Here is an 18881-nt window from a genome sequence, read left to right as displayed (position 1 = left end):
AAAAATAATATTTAATTAAAAAAACTAAGTAAATATAAGTCAACCAAGTAAATTTATGATACAAGTCATTAACATTATTGAATTTAATAATTTTTTATACCAAAAATTATTTTTATTTAAGTTTACAATGACATAGCGAATGAGAATTTTTTTGAAAGAATTTTTTTAAAGGAATAAGGTCATTATGGACATATGTGGATGAGAAGGTAAAAATAGATCTTTAATAATAAATTGTGAAATTATATCTTTTTAGTTTTGATCTAAATAAAAAAAATCATTAATAACAAAAAATGGTCATTTTTTTTTAAGTTAAGGGGAAAAAAATAATAATATCTTGAATACTAAAAATGAACTCGCTAAACCTACCACTCCATTTATAAATTCAACTAAATTTAATAAATGTTTTTATTAATTTTGTGTGTGTATATAAAGTCTTGAAAAAAAGAGCCCACGCATGTTGAGTTAAAAAGACCAGCCAAGGCATCTGGGTCATGTAGCTTAGCCCGTATTCTTGAACCTAACTTTATTTTTTAAAATTTTTTATTAATGGGATCTTGTTTTTTAAATAAGATAACAAATATTATGTTATTTGCTTTATGTAGAATTTAGTGACCAGATATCGCTAGAAAAATGGAGCATTTGTTTTTTTTATCTTAAAACTTGTTTTCAATCCATTTTTTAACCTCTAGCACCTTAAAAAATACCCTCAACACCTTAATAAATCTATTCATGACCTTAAATAAAAAAAAATCAAAAAATAACTCAAGAAGCTAAAATCAACCAGAACCCAAAAACATTTTCACGGTTAGATCTGCCTCCTCGAATAAAGAGATGAAAAAAAATATATTTAAATAAAACTCCCATCATAAAATAAGAATACATTAACGCCAACTTCATTAACGCCAACTTCAATTATTTTGATGGTAAAATTGTTGTCAATAACCACTTTCTATCTCTTCACTAGAATTCAATGCTTTTCTCCCTCCCTCTTTTCTATTGAATAAAAAGATTGAAAAATAAAAAAAAATGAATTTTAGTATTAAAATTGAATTTCTAGAAACTAAAAAGGACCTATCACCCTTAAATTTAAAAAAATATAGAAGATCAAAATAAATATTTCATGCAAGATTTAAAGTCGCCATTTATATCACTCGTTTATATATATATATATATATATATATATTGATTATTTATCTTTCAACCCAATCCTCAATTGAATATTAATTTTAGCTCAAAATGACTTAATTGAATAAAAAAAAGTTTGAAGATTAAATTAAAAATTTTAAAAAACAAATTACTATTCCAAACTATAGTGATTTGAGAGAAAATAAACAATAAACCATATTAAAAAAAAATGCCACATGACTTAGTTTCGTTTTATATGTCTAATTTAATATAAGTAATAGATGGTCACATCCATGGTTTTCTTTTTACATTTTGGATGGATTTTCTTGAGTTTCAATATATATATATATATATATATATTACCGTAATACAAATACAACCACACCTCTGAAGTAAACTTTAGTATTATCTTTTTTGTTTTCTCAATTTTTCTTTCTACTCTAATTTTCTATTGTTAGAGAGTGTTATGCACGTAAATATATGACGGTGGGGCCTCAAGAACTTTGCAGGCAAGTTTGGCGAGGGGGAAGGCGGTGTTATTTTTCCTAAGTCGTCGCATCATATTTAATTTTTAAGTTTTTTTTTTTCAAAACTCTAAATTTACACCTGTGTGTTAATTATTTTTTTGTCACTATATTTTTAGTTATATAAATCAATCCTTGTGTTCTTTTAATTCATTCAATTAATCCTTCTGTCTTTTAAATGTATTCAATTAATCCAATAACTACTATCAAGTCGTTATGTTAAACTATGCATTCTAATTATATAAAAATTAAATATTTTTCAATATCTAATAACTTAAATGCTCATGCAAAGCCAATATCATTAAGTAAATTGCCTTGAATTTATTTTTTTAAATAATTTATTTGATGATATAGACTTTACACGATATAAAAAATAATCTCATAAATAAAATATTATTTATTGTTAGTAATATCATAATGTTTATAATATAATAGAGACTTGATAGAAATAATTATTGATTAATTAGATAAATTTAGAGACCACAAGAGTTAATTCTACATATTAAAAAACACGTAAGAATTAATTGATCAAATTAAAAACATAAGGATATAAATGAATAATTGAAATAAATATAAGGGTAAATTCAATGGGTTTTGCCAAGTTCCCCCCCATAAACATGACTTTTAACCATATATTTTAAAACCATTAGATACTATAATAAAACGCCTAGGTAAGATGTTGTAGTAGTTTTTTTTTCTATTTTTTTTAATTTCATCTTTTTATACCCAATTTTAGAATCAATTTCTCAAACTTTGTTAAGAAAAAGGAAAATTAAAAGAAAATGAACCAAAGTAAAAAATAAGGAGAAACCTCGTGACGAATATAAATTTTGAAGGTAAAGTTTTATTTAATGCTCATACATTTTCCTCCTTTTTTTACGGTTCCTATAGTCTTGTAATTTTTATTTTAGTATAAAAAATTATTTTCTTAGCATTTAAGTCTTTAAAATGAGAAAAAGTCACTGAATTTTAATTAAAATAGAAAAAAAATCATTGATTAACACAGAATTTAGCCATGAAAAAGATTAATTTCTTGATCACCATAGCTAACATTTCATATGCAACAACAATCGGCGCATCATTATCTTTTTTTTTTAAAAACAAAGTAGTTGATTTTATATAATAAGTGGGTATAAATGACTAACAAGTTGATATGGTAACCAAATTTGTGTAAACAATTCTTTAATTGCAGCATATATTCGAATCTCACTTATTCTATCTCTTTTTAATATTTTCAGTGGGTCACTTTTAAAGTTTTATGAATTAAATTAAAAATTGAAAAACCATTGAATATTACTTTACTGAACTATACGAATAAAATTTTATAGGTTGGAGACAAAATGACTTAAATAACCTATATTTACAATAAAATGAAGCATCAATCTCTTAAATGTTTATGGGAAATTCTGCAACATATAATAACTATTGGTCCTGATCTACAACAAGTTAATAATAATTTTTAATTTCTTTTTAAATTTTAAAAATATAAAAAATATTTAAATGTTTAAATTTAAAAAATCTCAAAAATATAAAAAATATTTTAAATGTTTTAAGATTGATTTGGTTGTTAAACCCAAACCCAACTATTATTTATGTGATTACAAAATTATATCTAATAGCCATGAATTCACAGCTAAATTAAATCTACTAACTTTGGTCTCAAGATCTATCAATTTTTTTTATATAATTTTTTTATTTGTTATAAAAAAATATTTAAACAACCCTATCCTACCTTTGTAAAGTCTTCATCATGTTATGTTATACATTCTAATTATACAGCAATCACATACTTCTCATTATATGATGATTTTCTGTATTCCCACGAAGCCTAAGTCATTAAATAAACACTCTTAGAAAAATAAATATAATGTTTTTAATAATATAGGGCTATTGTTAGTCTTTTGATGAACTTGTCTAAATCAAATACATGTCGTGTCATGTTGTTTATGATTAAGAATATGAAAGATAATCAATATAACAATATTTATGCATAAAAATAGGTGTCTTAATAGCCTAGGTTGTTCTTATCGTTTTCCTCTTAATCTTGTTTTTCTTTGTTGGACGGTATAAGGTCATTATAGCAGTGCTAGATGTAGGTTGTTTTTCTTGAGTTTTAGTGTTGTTTTTGGGTTGAGCTCATTTCTGGCTTTTTTTTTTAGGGTTCTTGGCCTTTTGTTTTCCTACACAATGTTCTTGGAAACAAAGTTTTGGTCTATTTCCATATACTAAATATTTCAGATGATCTCTTTGGTAAGTAATTGAGGGTTTTTTTTTTTATTAATGATATGTATTTTAAAATTTTAATTTTCAAATTAAAACTTTCTTTGATGAAATTATAATTATTCAGTAAATGAATAAATATTAGATTTTTTATTTTTGCATGATTTTAAATCTTTTTATATTTTTAGAGATTTATTTAGAATTATAATAGCGATTATAGTTTAAAGTATTTTTTATTTAAAAATATATTAAAATAATATTTTTTTATTTAATTTTTTTGATATACATTAAACAATATAAAAATAAATAAATTTTTTTCCAAAGGCAACTGTATCATATATGGTTTGGTTTAAAACCTACATTTCTACATTCTTCAATAATATTCTTTGTTGTTGTTCGTCATATTTAAACAAAAATAAATGCTTGTTTGATTTTTGTTTATGTTGTTTCTTTTATGGATCCTATATATTCTGAACTGATAAATGTCAGTTATTTAATTAAATATATAAATTTAAAGATCATAGGTACTAGTTGAACATGATAAAAAAAAAAAGAAACACTTTAAGAATTTATTGATCAAATTAAAAAAATAGAGATAAAAATAAATATAAAGATAAATTTAAGGGTTTTGTCAAAATCATGTATTGTTCTTTTAATCAAATATTTGTTTGAAACAATCTCTCTCGTGAAAAATACATTCACAAAAAAGATAAAGTTAGATCCATAACAAAAATCCCAAACTCTAAAGTAAGTTTTAGTTACCAGCAGTGTTGTGGCTCAGTGGTTGTCAGGGTCACTCTTCTTTTTTCAAATCTTAGTTTGAGTTCTAGTGGGAGTAAGACTAGAGAGTGTTTCCCTTCATGTTTTTACTGGGTCCTTTCCTGTACAGTATGTCTGTCACCCTCATAGTGTTTTACCTACTTACTGGACTTACAAGATATTTAAGAGACCATAAAATTAGTTATGATATACACAAACTGGTTCGGACATCCACGTTAATACAAAAACAAAAAAGTAAATTTTAGTTCCCTTCTCGCAAATTCTCTCCACTCAGCTGTCTACCTTATGGTGAGGTTGATACTGGTACGGGAGTGTTGAGAACGTTCTGGAATGCATGTAAAAAGACGATAATGGGGCCTACAAAACTTGTAGGGAAATTGTGGGGGAAGGGAGGTGGTGTTATTATTTCAAAGTCCTTGCGTCTGTCATCTTACATCTGGGAATGGAATCTTGACTCGTGACTCAACGCGCTCTGAGCAGCACTGGTGCAGCCCCCCTCTATATAAATGTGCTTCATCTGCTCCTCTGGTGCCACAGCAGCTCACACCAGGTAAGCCACTTTCTATATCTAAAAAACCCCTGTGCTCTCGGTCTCTCTTCAATTTAAAGCTTCATCTCTATTTACGATTCCTGTTTTAGGAAGAGGAATGAAAGTATTGCTTCTAACTTGTGAGTTTATATCTCTTACTTTGCTTTTATGAAGTTGCTAGAGAGAGCTGCTGTTTTTCTTTCTTGTTTTTTCCCCTTTCCTTCTTGCACTTGTAGCATATTGTGATTACTTCTTGTTTTTCGTTAATTTTGTGCTAAATATCTCTTGAAGGCGTGAATATTTAGCGGTAAAAGATGACAAGCAAGACAACATGTTTAGCATCTGATGTTGGAGATAGATTTAGCCCAACCTATGATGAATTAATTAATCATTTTTTAAGGCACAAGTTACTTGGAAATGATCACCTAGTCAGCAAAATCCCCCAGCTTGATATCTACCAGTTTGATCCCTGGGATTTACCCTGTAAGCAGATGGACAATCTTAAATATTTGCCTTTCTTCCTGCTGTGAACATTGTGTGAACTTAATTTGTACGTTTAAATGATTTTTGCAGGGATAAATTCAAAAGATCGAGAAGGGTATTTTTTTTCTCCTCTCCATGCTAAGAACTCCTACATAAATAACGGGAGAATCAATAGGTCAACAAATACGGGTTCATGGCAAGCTAAAGGAAGGGGTTCTAAAGTAACATCTGAACGTAATGGGGAAGTGCTTGCAATAAAAAAGATTTTTGTTCATTCCTGTATCAAGGATGGATTCAAGTATGTGATGCACGAGTTCAGTGCAAGTTTCAATTTACCTAATTGCCGGGACTTGGTACGTATATATATATAGTGTGTGTGTGTGTGTAAGAGACGCAGCATATTCGTATCAATCATACGATGATTTTGTTGTTGTGTTCTTCTAATATGAATTCCATTTACCTATCCAACTTTTGTAGAGGGCTCTGGTTCTCTGTAAAGTAATGATGAAGACGCTAGATAAAAAGACTGAAGGATCATATAAGAAGGTTAAAGAGACAGAAGAGGAGGCTAGTAGTCCTCTAGCATCTGATGAAGGTTCTGGTTTTGAAAATGTGATTAGAGTGATCTTTCAACCTATAATAACATCTGTTCTAATATCATCTTAAAAATCGATATGCAGATCAGCAGACTGACAATTTAATCTGTGATGATGGTGGAACAAATTGCTTAGCAGTTTCTGCTTCTGCGAACCATGCTGTAGAATTTACAATTCCAGAAGAGGTGAGACTCGATAGCGGAGTCTTTTAATGTCTATCTAAGCCTGATGCTTTCTTTATTCCCTCTACAGGTGGACCTTGAAATACCACCACATCTGCAATTGTTCCCCGGTTATGATCAGCAGGATTATAACCACGGATTCACATTTTATGACCAGCCACTGATTCTTACGGGGCAACTACACGCTGACAATGGCCCAGGAACTTCCAGTACTGAGGAAGATCTGTTCAACGGGCTCGGACCTCTCTGGGCTTGACCAGTCCGTGTAAACAGTTTCTTATCAATACTCTGTACTGATAGGAAACATAAGCTAGAAACTAGGAAGTACGAAACAAACTACCTTTTCCCCCGAGTTGATTTGATCACTGGGAGTAATATTTACACTAGTAATCAGCAACTGTTTATGTAACTCTCATGACTCTGTAACTCTTATCTCTAGCTGACTGTAATGTTTAATCCTATGGATTTCAGAAAGCTTGTTGCACCTCTGTATTTTGATTTCTGAGTTTTAAGGACTGAAAGTGTTTAGGCATCGAGAATAGAGAGCAGCTGTCCCCTTGATGCTTAAATGGATGAAACAGGATATCATAATATTTGTAGATCATACAGGTAAAATTTGAACCGTAAAATAACTGGAGTTAACGAACCTGAAAGCGTCTTCAGAAAAAAAAAAGAAAAAAAAAGAAGAGGGAGAGAGAAGAAAAGGAGCAGGAATTTGGCTGGTACGTTCTACATGAGCCCCGCTGTGGTCCTTGCCCTCTATCCTGCTGAAACAAGGCTAAATTGGCCCAGTTAATAAACTTCATTTCTGTTCATATTAGAAGCTGTATGTATATGCATGACAACAGGAGAGAAAAGAGCAACATTCTCTCTGACCGCATCCATCAATAGCATTGTACAGTCCAGCTATTAGAAACATGAGCATTTCTCAGCAACCAAGGTATGGTAAGTTCAACTACTGCCAGAGCACCGCGCAAGCATGCGTCACTGAACTTGATGAACACTGATTTGGGTATTCTTGCCAGTTTGGAAGAAATGGATCTTAATTTTCCATGTCCCAGAAGATGAGGACATGTTAGACAATCAACACAGTAAGTAAAGAAACTCTATGGATCTGTTTATACCAAAAACAATTATCCACTTTTTTTCTCAACTGCCAGATCTCTCTCTCTCTCTCAACAGTTCTGATCTTATTGCTTTTGAGCGAAGATAAAGTAGAAAAATAAGGTATGTATACGAGTAAAAACTTAAAATCAGTGTCAAAAAATGTTTTGACCACCGAAATCTAATTTTGACAGTATAAAAATCCATTTTGATAATTGATTTTTTTTTTTTTACTCTAAAACTTTTTTAACTGCAAAATAATGAATTTACCCTGATAAATAATCATTTCTTTACCAGTTTTAACATGTTAAATTTGATTTTGACTGCAAAACATCGGTTTTGGCTTGTTCTGATGGAAACTTATTTTTACCATAAAATAACATATTTTACCTTCATAAATTGATTTTGATAAATTTTGACCTAACAAACTTGATTTTAACTATAAAATTATGGTTTTGGACCATTTTAATAGGATACCCGACTTCAATTGTAAAATTACGGTTTTGGCCCATTTTAACATGGAAAACTCAATTTTAATTATAAAATAATGATATTGATAATTCTTATAAAAAGCTTAAGGTAATCACAATAAGACTAAGTTAATACTTAATTAATGGTCAATGATAAAGTTTAATTGCAATAATACGTGTTCATAGAAAAATCTCCCTTTAGAATAAATATATAAAGTTCTCATATATTATAATTTTAGTATTCGTATCATATTTTCATATTGTTTTTGAATTAAAGTGATATATTAGCTAACATCAAGTATAATTTGTTTATCATCATCATCATCATCTTGACATTTACTCTTAATTTTATCATGGATAGAAGAAATTGAATTTTCAAGAATATATCATCTTTTTTTGAGAACAATTTTTATATTTTGATACCAGTTTAAAAAGTTTGGTCCAATTAATTTATTAATATCAAATATGCTAAATAAACACACAATATTACTCATATTGATCTGTCAACTTATTCAAATGGAAATAACAAGAACTAGTTTTATGCATTTAAATTTATAATTAAATTTTGATAAGGTCAAATATAAGTTAGTCTTTAATTATTTCTATGTAAATTAATAACTCTCTCTGTTACAATTTTGCATAGATCTTCTAGCTGGCTAGGATTACATTTAATTATATGTGTTGATGTTTTGGATCTTCATTTTTAGCTGACTTGTGTGCGTTCTTGTTATTCAAGATCTTACAGTGATGGTGTCAATACGCGCTCTGGCAGGATGAAGCTGGCTCTCCATGAATTGTTCTGGGAATATCTACTCAAAGCCTTTATCAATGTGAATTGGATTTGTATTTGAAAGAACAACGCATGAATTACACTCACAATAATGAAAGCTTTGATCCAATATTTACATGGACGATTCTCCAAAATTTGAGATTCCTGAACTTACTAACTGCACACAAGAATGCTTAGCATCTCAAATTTCTTTTCCTACAAATTCTTGAGTGTCTCTTGAAGCAAAACGCTCCATGAAAAACCCTTTAATGTCTCTTGAGAAAGCCTGCCATGATAAGCATCTATCAGCATCAAGTGTTCGACTTCTCCGCAACAAAAAACGAAGTCATTCATTAAAAGACGAATTTGGTTGATTATTTCCAAGCAGCTATGACAACAGACATTGCGTGCCATTAAAATTGACAGAAACAAGAATCAATGTCGACCCCCAGATAATCACAGCTACTAAGAATACTGAATGCGACGGTTTCAACTAATTCACTTCACCGGAGAAGAAAACTCTCTTGCACCGCTCACATGGACGAGGGAAGTAGAATTTTGTCAATTTTGTACAAGTCAAAAAACAACGAGAATCAACACTCTCGTGTAGAAATATTGGTTTTCATACAACGTTTGTTACGGTGAAAGCATTGCGAAATCAAACACCTATTCAAGATTTCGGGGAGGAAATGGAAGATAGAAATTCTCTACAATGTTCTAGGTCAAAAATATTATCTTCAGTTAAAGCAAACCCCTACTTGTACGCCAAAACAAATAGATCACAGAGTGCAGTATATGAATCGTGCTATGCGTCTATGCCTCCAAGGAAGTTGGAACAACGCTTGTGTAAGCAGCACCCTTGACTTTCTTACGTGAACTATCTTTAGATTTGTTTGATTTCCGTTTCTTTGAGGAAGCCTTCTCTTTCAACGTTTCTGAAGTCAGCTCTTGCTCTTGATCAGCATCTTTCATCTCTGTTGCATTAGTATCTGGTTCAATAACTGACATTCCATTTAGGGTGTAATCGAGCAAAAATGTGCTCCTCACAAGTCTGTCTATCCTGCTTAAATGCCTTTGGGAATATGGGATAAGACCTTCAAGAAGTTCCCCGATGCCTTTTATCTGAACATTGATACCATCACACTGTTAAGTTGAACGTGCAAATCTAGAGTTGACAAATTATATAAATGATGTTTGATAAATTTTATTTTTCTACAAAAGTAAACTAAGAGAATCAATTGCCGAACCCCATGAAGTTTTTACCAGTAGAATTATCCCTTGCAGCAATCAAGAGTGATTAAAAAATCCACATCAACCACCTAATTATGTTCCCAAAAACAAAAATGTATATTCATGGATTTTGCAGCATGCAACAAGCATCAAGAGTATTATCACACACACAAACACAATAAACAAGCTTAGATGGATCTATTATGATTATCTATGCTAAGAAAATTGCATGTAGCGAATGCTGAAGCAACAAATAATATTAACTAGACTTCAATATTTCGATTGTTCTGTATTCAAAATCTGGTGTATGAGTATCTACACAATGACTAAACTTGTAGTATCTAGAAGCCTGTGATATGAAGCATGCTATGAGCCATCTCTATGTTAAACTGAAACAGTTGACCCATGAGAGATTATTACAGAATCCGGTGAAATGCTTGTTATGCATGTGTTACCATGAACAACTGAAATAAGGATAAGTCAGACAATCACCTCAAGAATCTCTGTTGGAGGAAGGATGTTGAAAACTCCAAACAACACATATTGTGCAACATGACACAACTTTGGCTTTGTATTCCATTCACGAACATATTGAAAAAGTTGATGAATTTCTTCCTTGCCAAGAACATGGAGGGCTTTCTCTATCTGACTGCTACCTTCCTTATTCCTGCAGGATACTTGAATAAGCTAATGGGATAGCATACAGAAAACACATGCAGGTATTGATTGATGTAATATCATTTCCAACCTGCAAAGTTCAGCAAACAACTCAAAAAGTTTATTAGGCCTGTGAAGTTCAAATGCTATTTGGATAGCTTTAATGTAGTCAGCATCTAACACAGCATTTTCCAATTCTTGACCTCTTAATACCCCTTCCTCCTGCACATACCCAACAAGTATTATTAATAAACTCAAAAAACAATTCAAATGATATGACATCATTAAGCACCATCCAACACAGTAACTACATTGGCATTGAACAACCCAGATAATAAAACTTCACGACTTGTAAGGTTCCATAATTCATTCTAGTTTGCTAAGCACAACCAAAAATAGCACACCAACAGAGTTTAACATGTTTACTTCTTTTCGGAAAGCTTCCTCTTTATCTGATGCAGTTGAATCATACCACAGATTAACGACAGCATCACCACCTCCAGTTGCAAACATTTCTGTCTTTTTTCCAATTGCCAAGGCCCAAACCTGCAAATCAAAATCTTACATTAGCAAAGGATGAGCACCACAAAATTAGTGAATGGACTACAAAGCCTCTCAACTACATGAGCTGCTTGCACCAAAAAACAGAATTTGTTTGAGTATCTATCCAAAAAATTGTAAAACGTAAATTTATAAAATTATAGCTTGGAGAGCGAAAATTGTAAATTAGTGCCTGTTCTTTGTCAAAATTTCCATTCCTATATTTCAAATTTTTTGTACATGAGTTCATGTACATGCAAAAATCAATCAATCAAGTACATTTACTACAAAAATAACCATGATGTGGCAATGGTCTAAACACTCTTGAGAAAGAGATCTAATCATGCAATTGCCGAATCAGCAACACCTTACCAGCCCCTGATGGGGTATTTGGATGCATATAGATTGTCAAGGACCAGGCACGAACGCAGTTTTTCCCATTGACCCATCTAACTCAGCCCACATCATTACTATTTTGTGTTAGTTTCAATAATCTAAAAGGATCATTCATCAGAGAAATGGTATCAAAGCCATAAGGAGCCTGAATAACTATTTGTCTATTTCTTTAATAAAGATAATCAAAATATAAGCATTACTTTCAGATGCATATTCTATCCTAAACTAACCCTGCTCCCTTCAAACTCTACCCAGGCCAAGGCGGATTGATTACAAGTCACAAGAGTACCCTTTTCATTCCTGTCCCCCCTCACTTTTACTTTTGAAAGCACTCAAGGAAGGATGCCGCATTGCAAACTTGATATTTCATGATTTCTAGTACAATGGTAAAACCTGACCTTCCATATTAATGATCATTTAGCATTGTTACTTGGACATACTTCTGCCTTCAGTAGAAATCATACTGTATGAGAACAAATGAAATCTAGGTTAATGCAATAACTGATATCCTCTGCGACCCAACAAATTGATAATTATCCATGTAGCCATGCATAGAAGAAAGTAAACTTCTGGCCCACTTGCATGTGGATCATCAACTCAAGATCATATTTACAGTTGTGCTGTTGTAAGAACCTAGAAAATTCTTCACTACAGTGTTTCAGTTGTTTTATACATCAGTATCCAGAATGATAAATGTAGAAAACGAGAACTTTAGTTAGAGACAACTGTTTCAGAAAGAAAAAATGATTTCATCACCTTGTCCTCGTGTTGATCATATGTAGCAGTGCATTCATTTGTTTTGACTGTCCATAGCTTTACCAAACCATCAGCACCTAAACATATTTATTCAAGCTGATTTAAAATAAGATCACAAACATTTAAAATTTAAAAGAAAAACTAAAGCAGCATAAACCGCATTACCGCACGAAACAAATTGACTTCCACGAGTAAGAAATGATGCTCTTAACACACTTGATGTGTGCCCTTCAAATGTTTTCAAGCATGACCCATCAGCTATAGCCCACATCTTTATTGTTTTATCACCAGATGCTGTTATAACACATTGATCAACTGGAGAAAACTCTACTGACCATATTCCTCTTTTATGCCCTTTAAGTACAACTACAGATACCAGATCTGGCAGCCTCCACACACAAGCAGTCCGGTCCTGAACAAAAAAATCAGGATTAAACAATTAATGATGGATAATTTATAGAAACTATGTAGAGAAGTAATGGTTTTTAGGCTACTAACCTGTGAACCGCTACAAACCAGACTATCATTTGGTGCAATAGCCAGCGAATTTATATCCTTGTCATGTGCTGCCACCACAGCTTTTGCTTTCAAATTTATAGGCTGGTCTGCATCATCTGAGATACCATCTAAACTCCACACCTTGATGGTACGATCGCTAACGAAAGGCATTATATAGGATATTTAGTGACATTCAAAATAAGAGAATATTGATTATTAAGTGTAAACAAAAGATAAAAAGTCACTATCCAATTCTATAATGATATCATTTCACACAGCAGCAGCAACAAATGGAACAGAAAGGCATATTGAATTATTGTCACATTTAGCAATTTATAAGTTAAGCTAAATATCAGCATAAGTATTCTTAAAAAGAAAAATCTCAGATTGGCTTAAATAAGGCAAAAAGGGGGTAAAACAATAAGAAGATTAAGTTGATCGGAGGAAGAAAAAAGAAACATGACAACTATGCCGACATTGAGAACCAAACCAAACTCCTATGTGCATCAGTCTTAGGAGAGGAAAAAGGCCGGTATCCATCAAAAGTCCCAATAAATATAACCTATTGGAGGCAGCCCTACTCTTCAGCATTTTCACAGAATTGGCTGCTCCATAAACTCAAACCTGCACCGCTGTGGACTTGTGGTTGAGGCTCAAGACCTCTACCATTACACTAGACTGATTTCTCAGACAGAAAGATACATATCATACAGGCAACATGACTTCTCAACACTTAAACATTTTCTCATTATCCAATATTGCCGCCACGGAGTGGTTATTTGTGCAACTGGAGCATCATCATGTGAAATCCAAATAATGAATAAATAGAATTGCCTTGGAAAGTGCTCACCTGCTACCACTAACAAAGAAATTCTTCCACTTCTTTGAAAATGCAACAGCTCCAACACCTCCCATGTGACCTGTGCCAACACCAATGCAATTTCTGCTGTCTGAATTCCACAACCTTACCTATTGACAGAACAGACTAAGAGATTTAGCATAACTTCAAATGCAAATAGAGACTAAACACAATAACTAACTAGCATGTTATTTTTAAGATCAAATACCAAAGAAAAAGAGACAATTGCATTAATTATTTTAGTGCATAACAGCAAAGGGAAAATTACAAACAAGCTGTTTACCACAACATTTGGTAGAAGAACAAGGAACTTACACTGTTGTCCTTACTTCCTGTTGCAAGAAGTGGCCTTCCAGAGCTTGATACACAGGTGTCAAGGCATAAAACAATTTCAGTATGACCTGCCAATACATAGGAGCATGACATAGATTCCATGTCATACACTTGAACCTGCATTGTGCAAATTGTGACACATGTTAGGAAGCAGCACTTCAAATAGAATTTCAAATTGACATCATTACAAACAAACCCAAGCACTCTAATTTAGCCAAGATCAGTATACATAGACAATCAAATACCGAGCAGGTTCATGGACATGGGAATATTAAAAGAAAGGAGAGTAAATATAGAAGAGATGCTTATCAGATCAACATATCAAGAAACATCTATTTCTTTCTGGCCAATAACTAATCCAGTGATCATACTAAATATCCACCATCTACATACAGCAATTGCTAACTACCAATTGTTGTATAAAACTCCAAGCAACCAAACCATTTACCCAAGTACACTACATTAATTGCTAGCCTCCAGATATCAGCACATATATGATCAAGGTAACATGAATTAACTAGCAACTTACCTGTTCAAGATTTGTAGCAACAGCAAGAAACTTTTCCTCCTCTCCCAGAAACCTCATGTCAAGAATCTCTTCATTATACCCAACAAGCCTCTTGTTCAGAATTAACTTGAATTTCTCTTCAGGGTGTCCAAGTAGAGAGTAGAACAGAAAGTGATGATCAACGGTCACACAAAGTAACCCTTGATCTAATGGAAGGATAACAGCAGCAGTGAAGCCTCTCGGAGAATCATCTGTGTCAGAGGAGACAGCAACATCTGAGGACTTCTGTTCATACAAGCTAACCCCACTGTCAAAACAAACAAATAATAAGAATGAACTAATATGGTACATTTCAATCTCAAAAAAACAATTCAAGATAAAACATGCATGGCAGTCCCCAGAGCATCCAGTAGAATAGATTTCACATTAATTAATTAAAAAGCATCTGTATATTTTACCATTCAGAATCCCATATTCGTACAAGCCCACGTTCACCAACTGTGACAAAAAAAATTGGTGATGACCTGTCTCTCCTCTTCCCACTTTGCAGATTGCATGAACCCAGAAATGAAGCTAACTCGGTCCCTGATTTAACTACACACAAACCTTCCAGCACTTCATAAGTTGGAACAGTCATCTTGCATACATAGTCATGAAGGTCCCACAAGTTCACAACCTAAAATCACAGAGAAATCGGTTTCTGGTTAACAGCTTGCATATGCGAAAAAGCCATTTGCAGATTGAGACCACTGCTGCATACTGAGATAGTGTTTGGTATGTTGGACAATGATGTACTGGACATGATATTTTTTTTGTGAAGTTGTTGGGTGCATCTTTGGATAGTATAATAATCATTTTTTATCTTGTTCAAGGTTGTTCTAGTGAAGAAATATGTCTCATAAAAAAGGATAGGACAAGCTTGTCAAATTCTCTTCACAAGGATTAACCCGGGTTAAACATAAGTATAAAATTAACTATTATCATAATTTTAAAATTCGACTAAGGAGTCGATCCATGGCAAGACCCGAGTCACAGATTGAGTTGACCATTGACCCAAGTCAATACAAGAATATAAATTATTATTATCATAATTTTAAAACCTAACTCAGGGGTCGATTTGGAATAAGACCCAGGTCATAGGTTGAGTTACCCATTGACCATTGACCTAGGTCAACAAAAACATAAAAGAAATTATTATAATAGTTTTAAAACCTAGCTTGAAAGTCGACCCGAGGCAAGGCAAAACTCATGGACCGGGTTGACCATTAATCCAAGTCAACGTAAAAATAAAAATAATTATTATTATAGTTTAAAACCCGACTGGGGGTTAACCCGATACAAGGCCCAGGTCGGGTTGACCATTAATCGGGTTAATGTAAGGATAAAAATAATTATTATCGTAATTTTAAAACAAGACTTGAAGGTTAACCCAAGGCTAGGCTGAGGTCAGGTTGACCATTTACCCATTTCAACGCAAGGATAAAAGTAATTATTATTATATTTTTAAAACTCGACTTGAGGATTGATCTAGTGCAGGACCTGGATCATAAATAGGGTTGATCATTGACCAATGTCAACGCATGGATTAAAATAATTATTATAATAGTTTTCAAATCCAACTAGGGGATCAACCCGAAGCAAGCTCAGGTCATGAATCAAGATAATCAACTTGGGTTAACTCGAGACAACATAAGAATAAAAATAAGTATTATTATAGTTTTAAAACTCAACTTGAAGGTTAAAACAGGGCAAGGCTTGAGGTATAGGTCAGGAAGGTCAACTCAAGTTGAGTAGGTTAAAACAGGGCAAGGCTTGAGTTATAGGTCAGGAAGGTCAACTCAAGTTGATTTGGGTCACTGGCCAGGAGGGTCAATCTGATTTGACCCAAATTAAAAGAAAAATAAAATCAAAGCAACCTCTTTTTGACATAAAAAAGTCAAAGAATTTTTTACAAGTGTTTTATCTCAGGTTGACTGGGTCATAGGTCAACCGGGTTTTTGACCTGGTGAGGTCAAATCAACCCTTCCTTTATTATTTTTAGGCTTGGACTGGTCTAGGCCTCGGGTTGGTCGTTTCCCATCTAGTGTCTACCAAACACAAATAAAACAAATTATCCAGTCCAATCCAAAGCACACCAAACACAAAACAAGAAATTTGTTTATCTTGTCTAATCTAGTTCAATCAATATTATCCCACGTACCAAACACTACCTAGATAAACCTAATTCAACATGAAGCAAAGTAAACTATATTTCTTTTGATATTATGAAGATTAGCTGAGTTGTACCTTATCTCTTCCAGCAGTAAGCAATGTCCACCCATCTTCAGACACTGCCATAGACGTAAGTGCTGAGAAATGCCTTTCTAATGTTGCGATGCACTTCTTTGCTAGAAGATCCCAAACTCGTACAGTAGCATCAGCACTTCCTGAGAAAAGCTATAAGAAAACAGCTAAAAAGATCAGCTATAACACAAGTAAAAAGTAGCCCAGTAACTAAATGCATAGAAGCACACAAAAAACATGTCTTCTTTATCAAGATTAATTCATCCAGAAATCTAAAACCATCCCGTGCTCTAACTATATAGACCATTTGATGTTATTAAAAAAAAAAAAAAACCACTAATAATCTTTTTAAGTTAGGAAATGTCACCATGCATGCAGAGAAGACACACATTCATATTGTGGTCATCCAGAAAATATGATTCAAGATCCACTAAAACACATACTGGCTAACCAATTTTATAAACAATATTTTATAAAAAGGCCCAGACAAATCTTAAGGAGAATCTGAAAAGAAGCTAAACGAAAATTAGAGTAAAATATCCCATTACACTACTCAAGAGCCAATTAATTCAGTTTCACACTTGAATATTAATAATTGGTTAATTATGTAGGCATTTCTTAAGATTTGAAGGAAGTTGTTACCTACCTATGTTTTTTCTGTTGTCTTTGCTCTGTTGTTTTTTGTCAATGACAATATCCCTAAAATTAACAGTGATACGACACAATAACCAAGTTTGCATTGCTCAATATATCTTAAACTCTCTGCTCTAACCCAGTTTGCATTGCTCAATATAACTTAAAATCTCCCTCTTTTTCATAGGGTTTTATGCTGAGTTTTCAATAGCACTTTCAGCAATCCTCCTTCAAGATAATTTTTGGTAAATCCTCATTCTTTTAGTCCTCTGTCTCTACCAAGTGACTGCACACATTTTTACAGTCTCATGAGGGAACTACAATCCTCAAATCTGATTTTAAGTGAGAAATTGTTTTGTTCTAAAGTTAGCCATAAAAAGGAAAAAGTAATGAATAGTATTAGCAACCTCGAACTTAAATATAAATTCTAGCCTTTAACTTACATATATGCTGTCCAGTTATCATAAACTCAACATTAGACTTAAGACAAGAGGAAGTGCTTAAATCGAGTGCAGACCACACAAGGGATAGAAGCAAATAAGGAAACAACAACAACTGCAAACATAATTACGACTGAGTAAGAAGTGTTGTCATAAGTTGTATAGAAGTTACCAGAGTTTTATTGGTATCAGGATGGAACATAATGCTAGTCACAACATCTTTATGCCCTTTAAAGTAATGAGTACAGAAGCCACCATCAACATCCCAAACAAGTACTTTCCTATCAGCTCCTGCAGTTGCAAGCAACCCTCCAGAAGCATGGCAAGCCATGGACATCACAGGACCATCATGACCCTGCCCAATTGAAATAACACATCAACCAACCAAAACAAAACCACTAAAGTAATCACTCATTAATCAATGCAAAATCGATTTCTAAATCAAACCAACTTCGATTAAAACAGCAATAGTCAAAATTAAACATACCTTCCAAGAGCGGATGCATTTGAAAGTGGACAAGTCCCAGACCCTTATAAGCCTGCTATGCCCGGCAGAAAAAAGAAATCTATCATTGGGGTCAAGAGCTAAGGCGGTTAGACCAGCATCTGTATCAACCTCTATGCTGGCTTTTATTGATGCGTTGGAAGAATCCAAAATCTTGATAGCGTCCCCGTTCGCGCAAGCAATGAAGGAACCGTCAGAAGAGACAGCAAAAGGGCCTCCGCTGTAGAATTGCTGCAGAGACGGGACGCACCTGTAGTTTTTTTTTATTTGTAATGACGACATGAGGAGCAGGGTTAGCTATATATGGTTGTTTAAAGAATGGAGAAGAGATTTTTGGTGGAAGAGGAGGAGGAGGAGGAAGGTTTTGTTTGTGCTTGTAAGGGCAAGCCAAGGAGAAAAGTGAGTTAGGGTTTAAGGATGTGGGTTTATTTCTTGGCTGTCCCGGAATTTTGCAGTTATTT

General features: G+C 33.0%; 2 protein-coding genes across 7 annotated transcripts; one reads left to right on the top strand and one right to left on the bottom strand.

Annotated features, from left to right (window-relative positions):
* Positions 1–1703: 1703 nt before the first annotated feature.
* Positions 1704–18864, bottom strand: TOZ (Transducin family protein / WD-40 repeat family protein). 2 transcript variants are annotated; one of them, XM_011046176.1, is made up of 14 exons: positions 18403–18864; positions 18088–18270; positions 16846–16995; positions 15018–15235; positions 14581–14866; positions 14034–14168; positions 13710–13828; positions 12860–13016; positions 12527–12773; positions 12362–12438; positions 11096–11215; positions 10761–10891; positions 10475–10679; positions 1704–1717 (listed from the first exon to the last, which is right to left on the bottom strand). In XM_011046176.1, the coding sequence occupies exons 1-13, from the start codon at positions 18700–18702 to the stop codon at positions 10493–10495; spliced, it is 2310 nt and encodes a 769-aa protein (XP_011044478.1). In that variant the 5' UTR covers positions 18703–18864; the 3' UTR covers positions 1704–1717; positions 10475–10492. The 2 variants fall into 2 exon arrangements, with proteins under 2 accessions (XP_011044478.1, XP_011044477.1); XM_011046175.1 differs by lacking the exon at positions 1704–1717 and adding an exon at positions 9249–9904 and having other exon boundaries at positions 10505–10679; positions 18403–18862.
* Positions 4919–6969, top strand: LOC105139648 (NAC domain-containing protein 18-like). Of its 5 annotated transcripts, XM_011046171.1 has the most exons (7): positions 4920–5199; positions 5289–5318; positions 5470–5661; positions 5752–6014; positions 6139–6256; positions 6342–6442; positions 6510–6969. In XM_011046171.1, the coding sequence occupies exons 3-7, from the start codon at positions 5493–5495 to the stop codon at positions 6693–6695; spliced, it is 837 nt and encodes a 278-aa protein (XP_011044473.1). In that variant the 5' UTR covers positions 4920–5199; positions 5289–5318; positions 5470–5492; the 3' UTR covers positions 6696–6969. The 5 variants fall into 5 exon arrangements, with proteins under 5 accessions (XP_011044476.1, XP_011044475.1, XP_011044473.1 ...); XM_011046174.1 differs by lacking the exon at positions 5470–5661 and having other exon boundaries at positions 4919–5199; XM_011046172.1 differs by lacking the exon at positions 5289–5318.
* Positions 18865–18881: the final 17 nt, after the last annotated feature.

The sequence above is a fragment of the Populus euphratica genome, unplaced genomic scaffold, assembly GCF_000495115.2.
Source record: "Populus euphratica unplaced genomic scaffold, PopEup_1.0 scaffold96.1, whole genome shotgun sequence".
In the NCBI taxonomy this organism is placed as follows: Eukaryota; Viridiplantae; Streptophyta; class Magnoliopsida; order Malpighiales; family Salicaceae; genus Populus; species Populus euphratica.
Note: the sequence above shows the minus strand (reverse complement) of the source record. Positions and strands in the feature narration are given on the sequence as shown.

Coding starts and splice junctions, on each gene's coding strand:
- LOC105139648 (XM_011046172.1), top strand. CDS start 5,493: ATGACAAGCAAGACAACATGTTTAGCATCTGATGTTGGAGATAGATTT. Junction 5,662..5,751: donor TGATCCCTGGGATTTACCCT/GTAAGCAGATGG, acceptor TGATTTTTGCAG/GGATAAATTCAAAAGATCGA. Junction 6,257..6,341: donor TCCTCTAGCATCTGATGAAG/GTTCTGGTTTTG, acceptor ATCGATATGCAG/ATCAGCAGACTGACAATTTA.
- TOZ (XM_011046175.1), bottom strand. CDS start 18,702: ATGTCGTCATTACAAATAAAAAAAAACTACAGGTGCGTCCCGTCTCTG. Junction 15,236..16,845: donor TTACTGCTGGAAGAGATAAG/GTACAACTCAGC, acceptor CTGTGATTTTAG/GTTGTGAACTTGTGGGACCT. Junction 12,439..12,526: donor AAGTCAATTTGTTTCGTGCG/GTAATGCGGTTT, acceptor AAATATGTTTAG/GTGCTGATGGTTTGGTAAAG.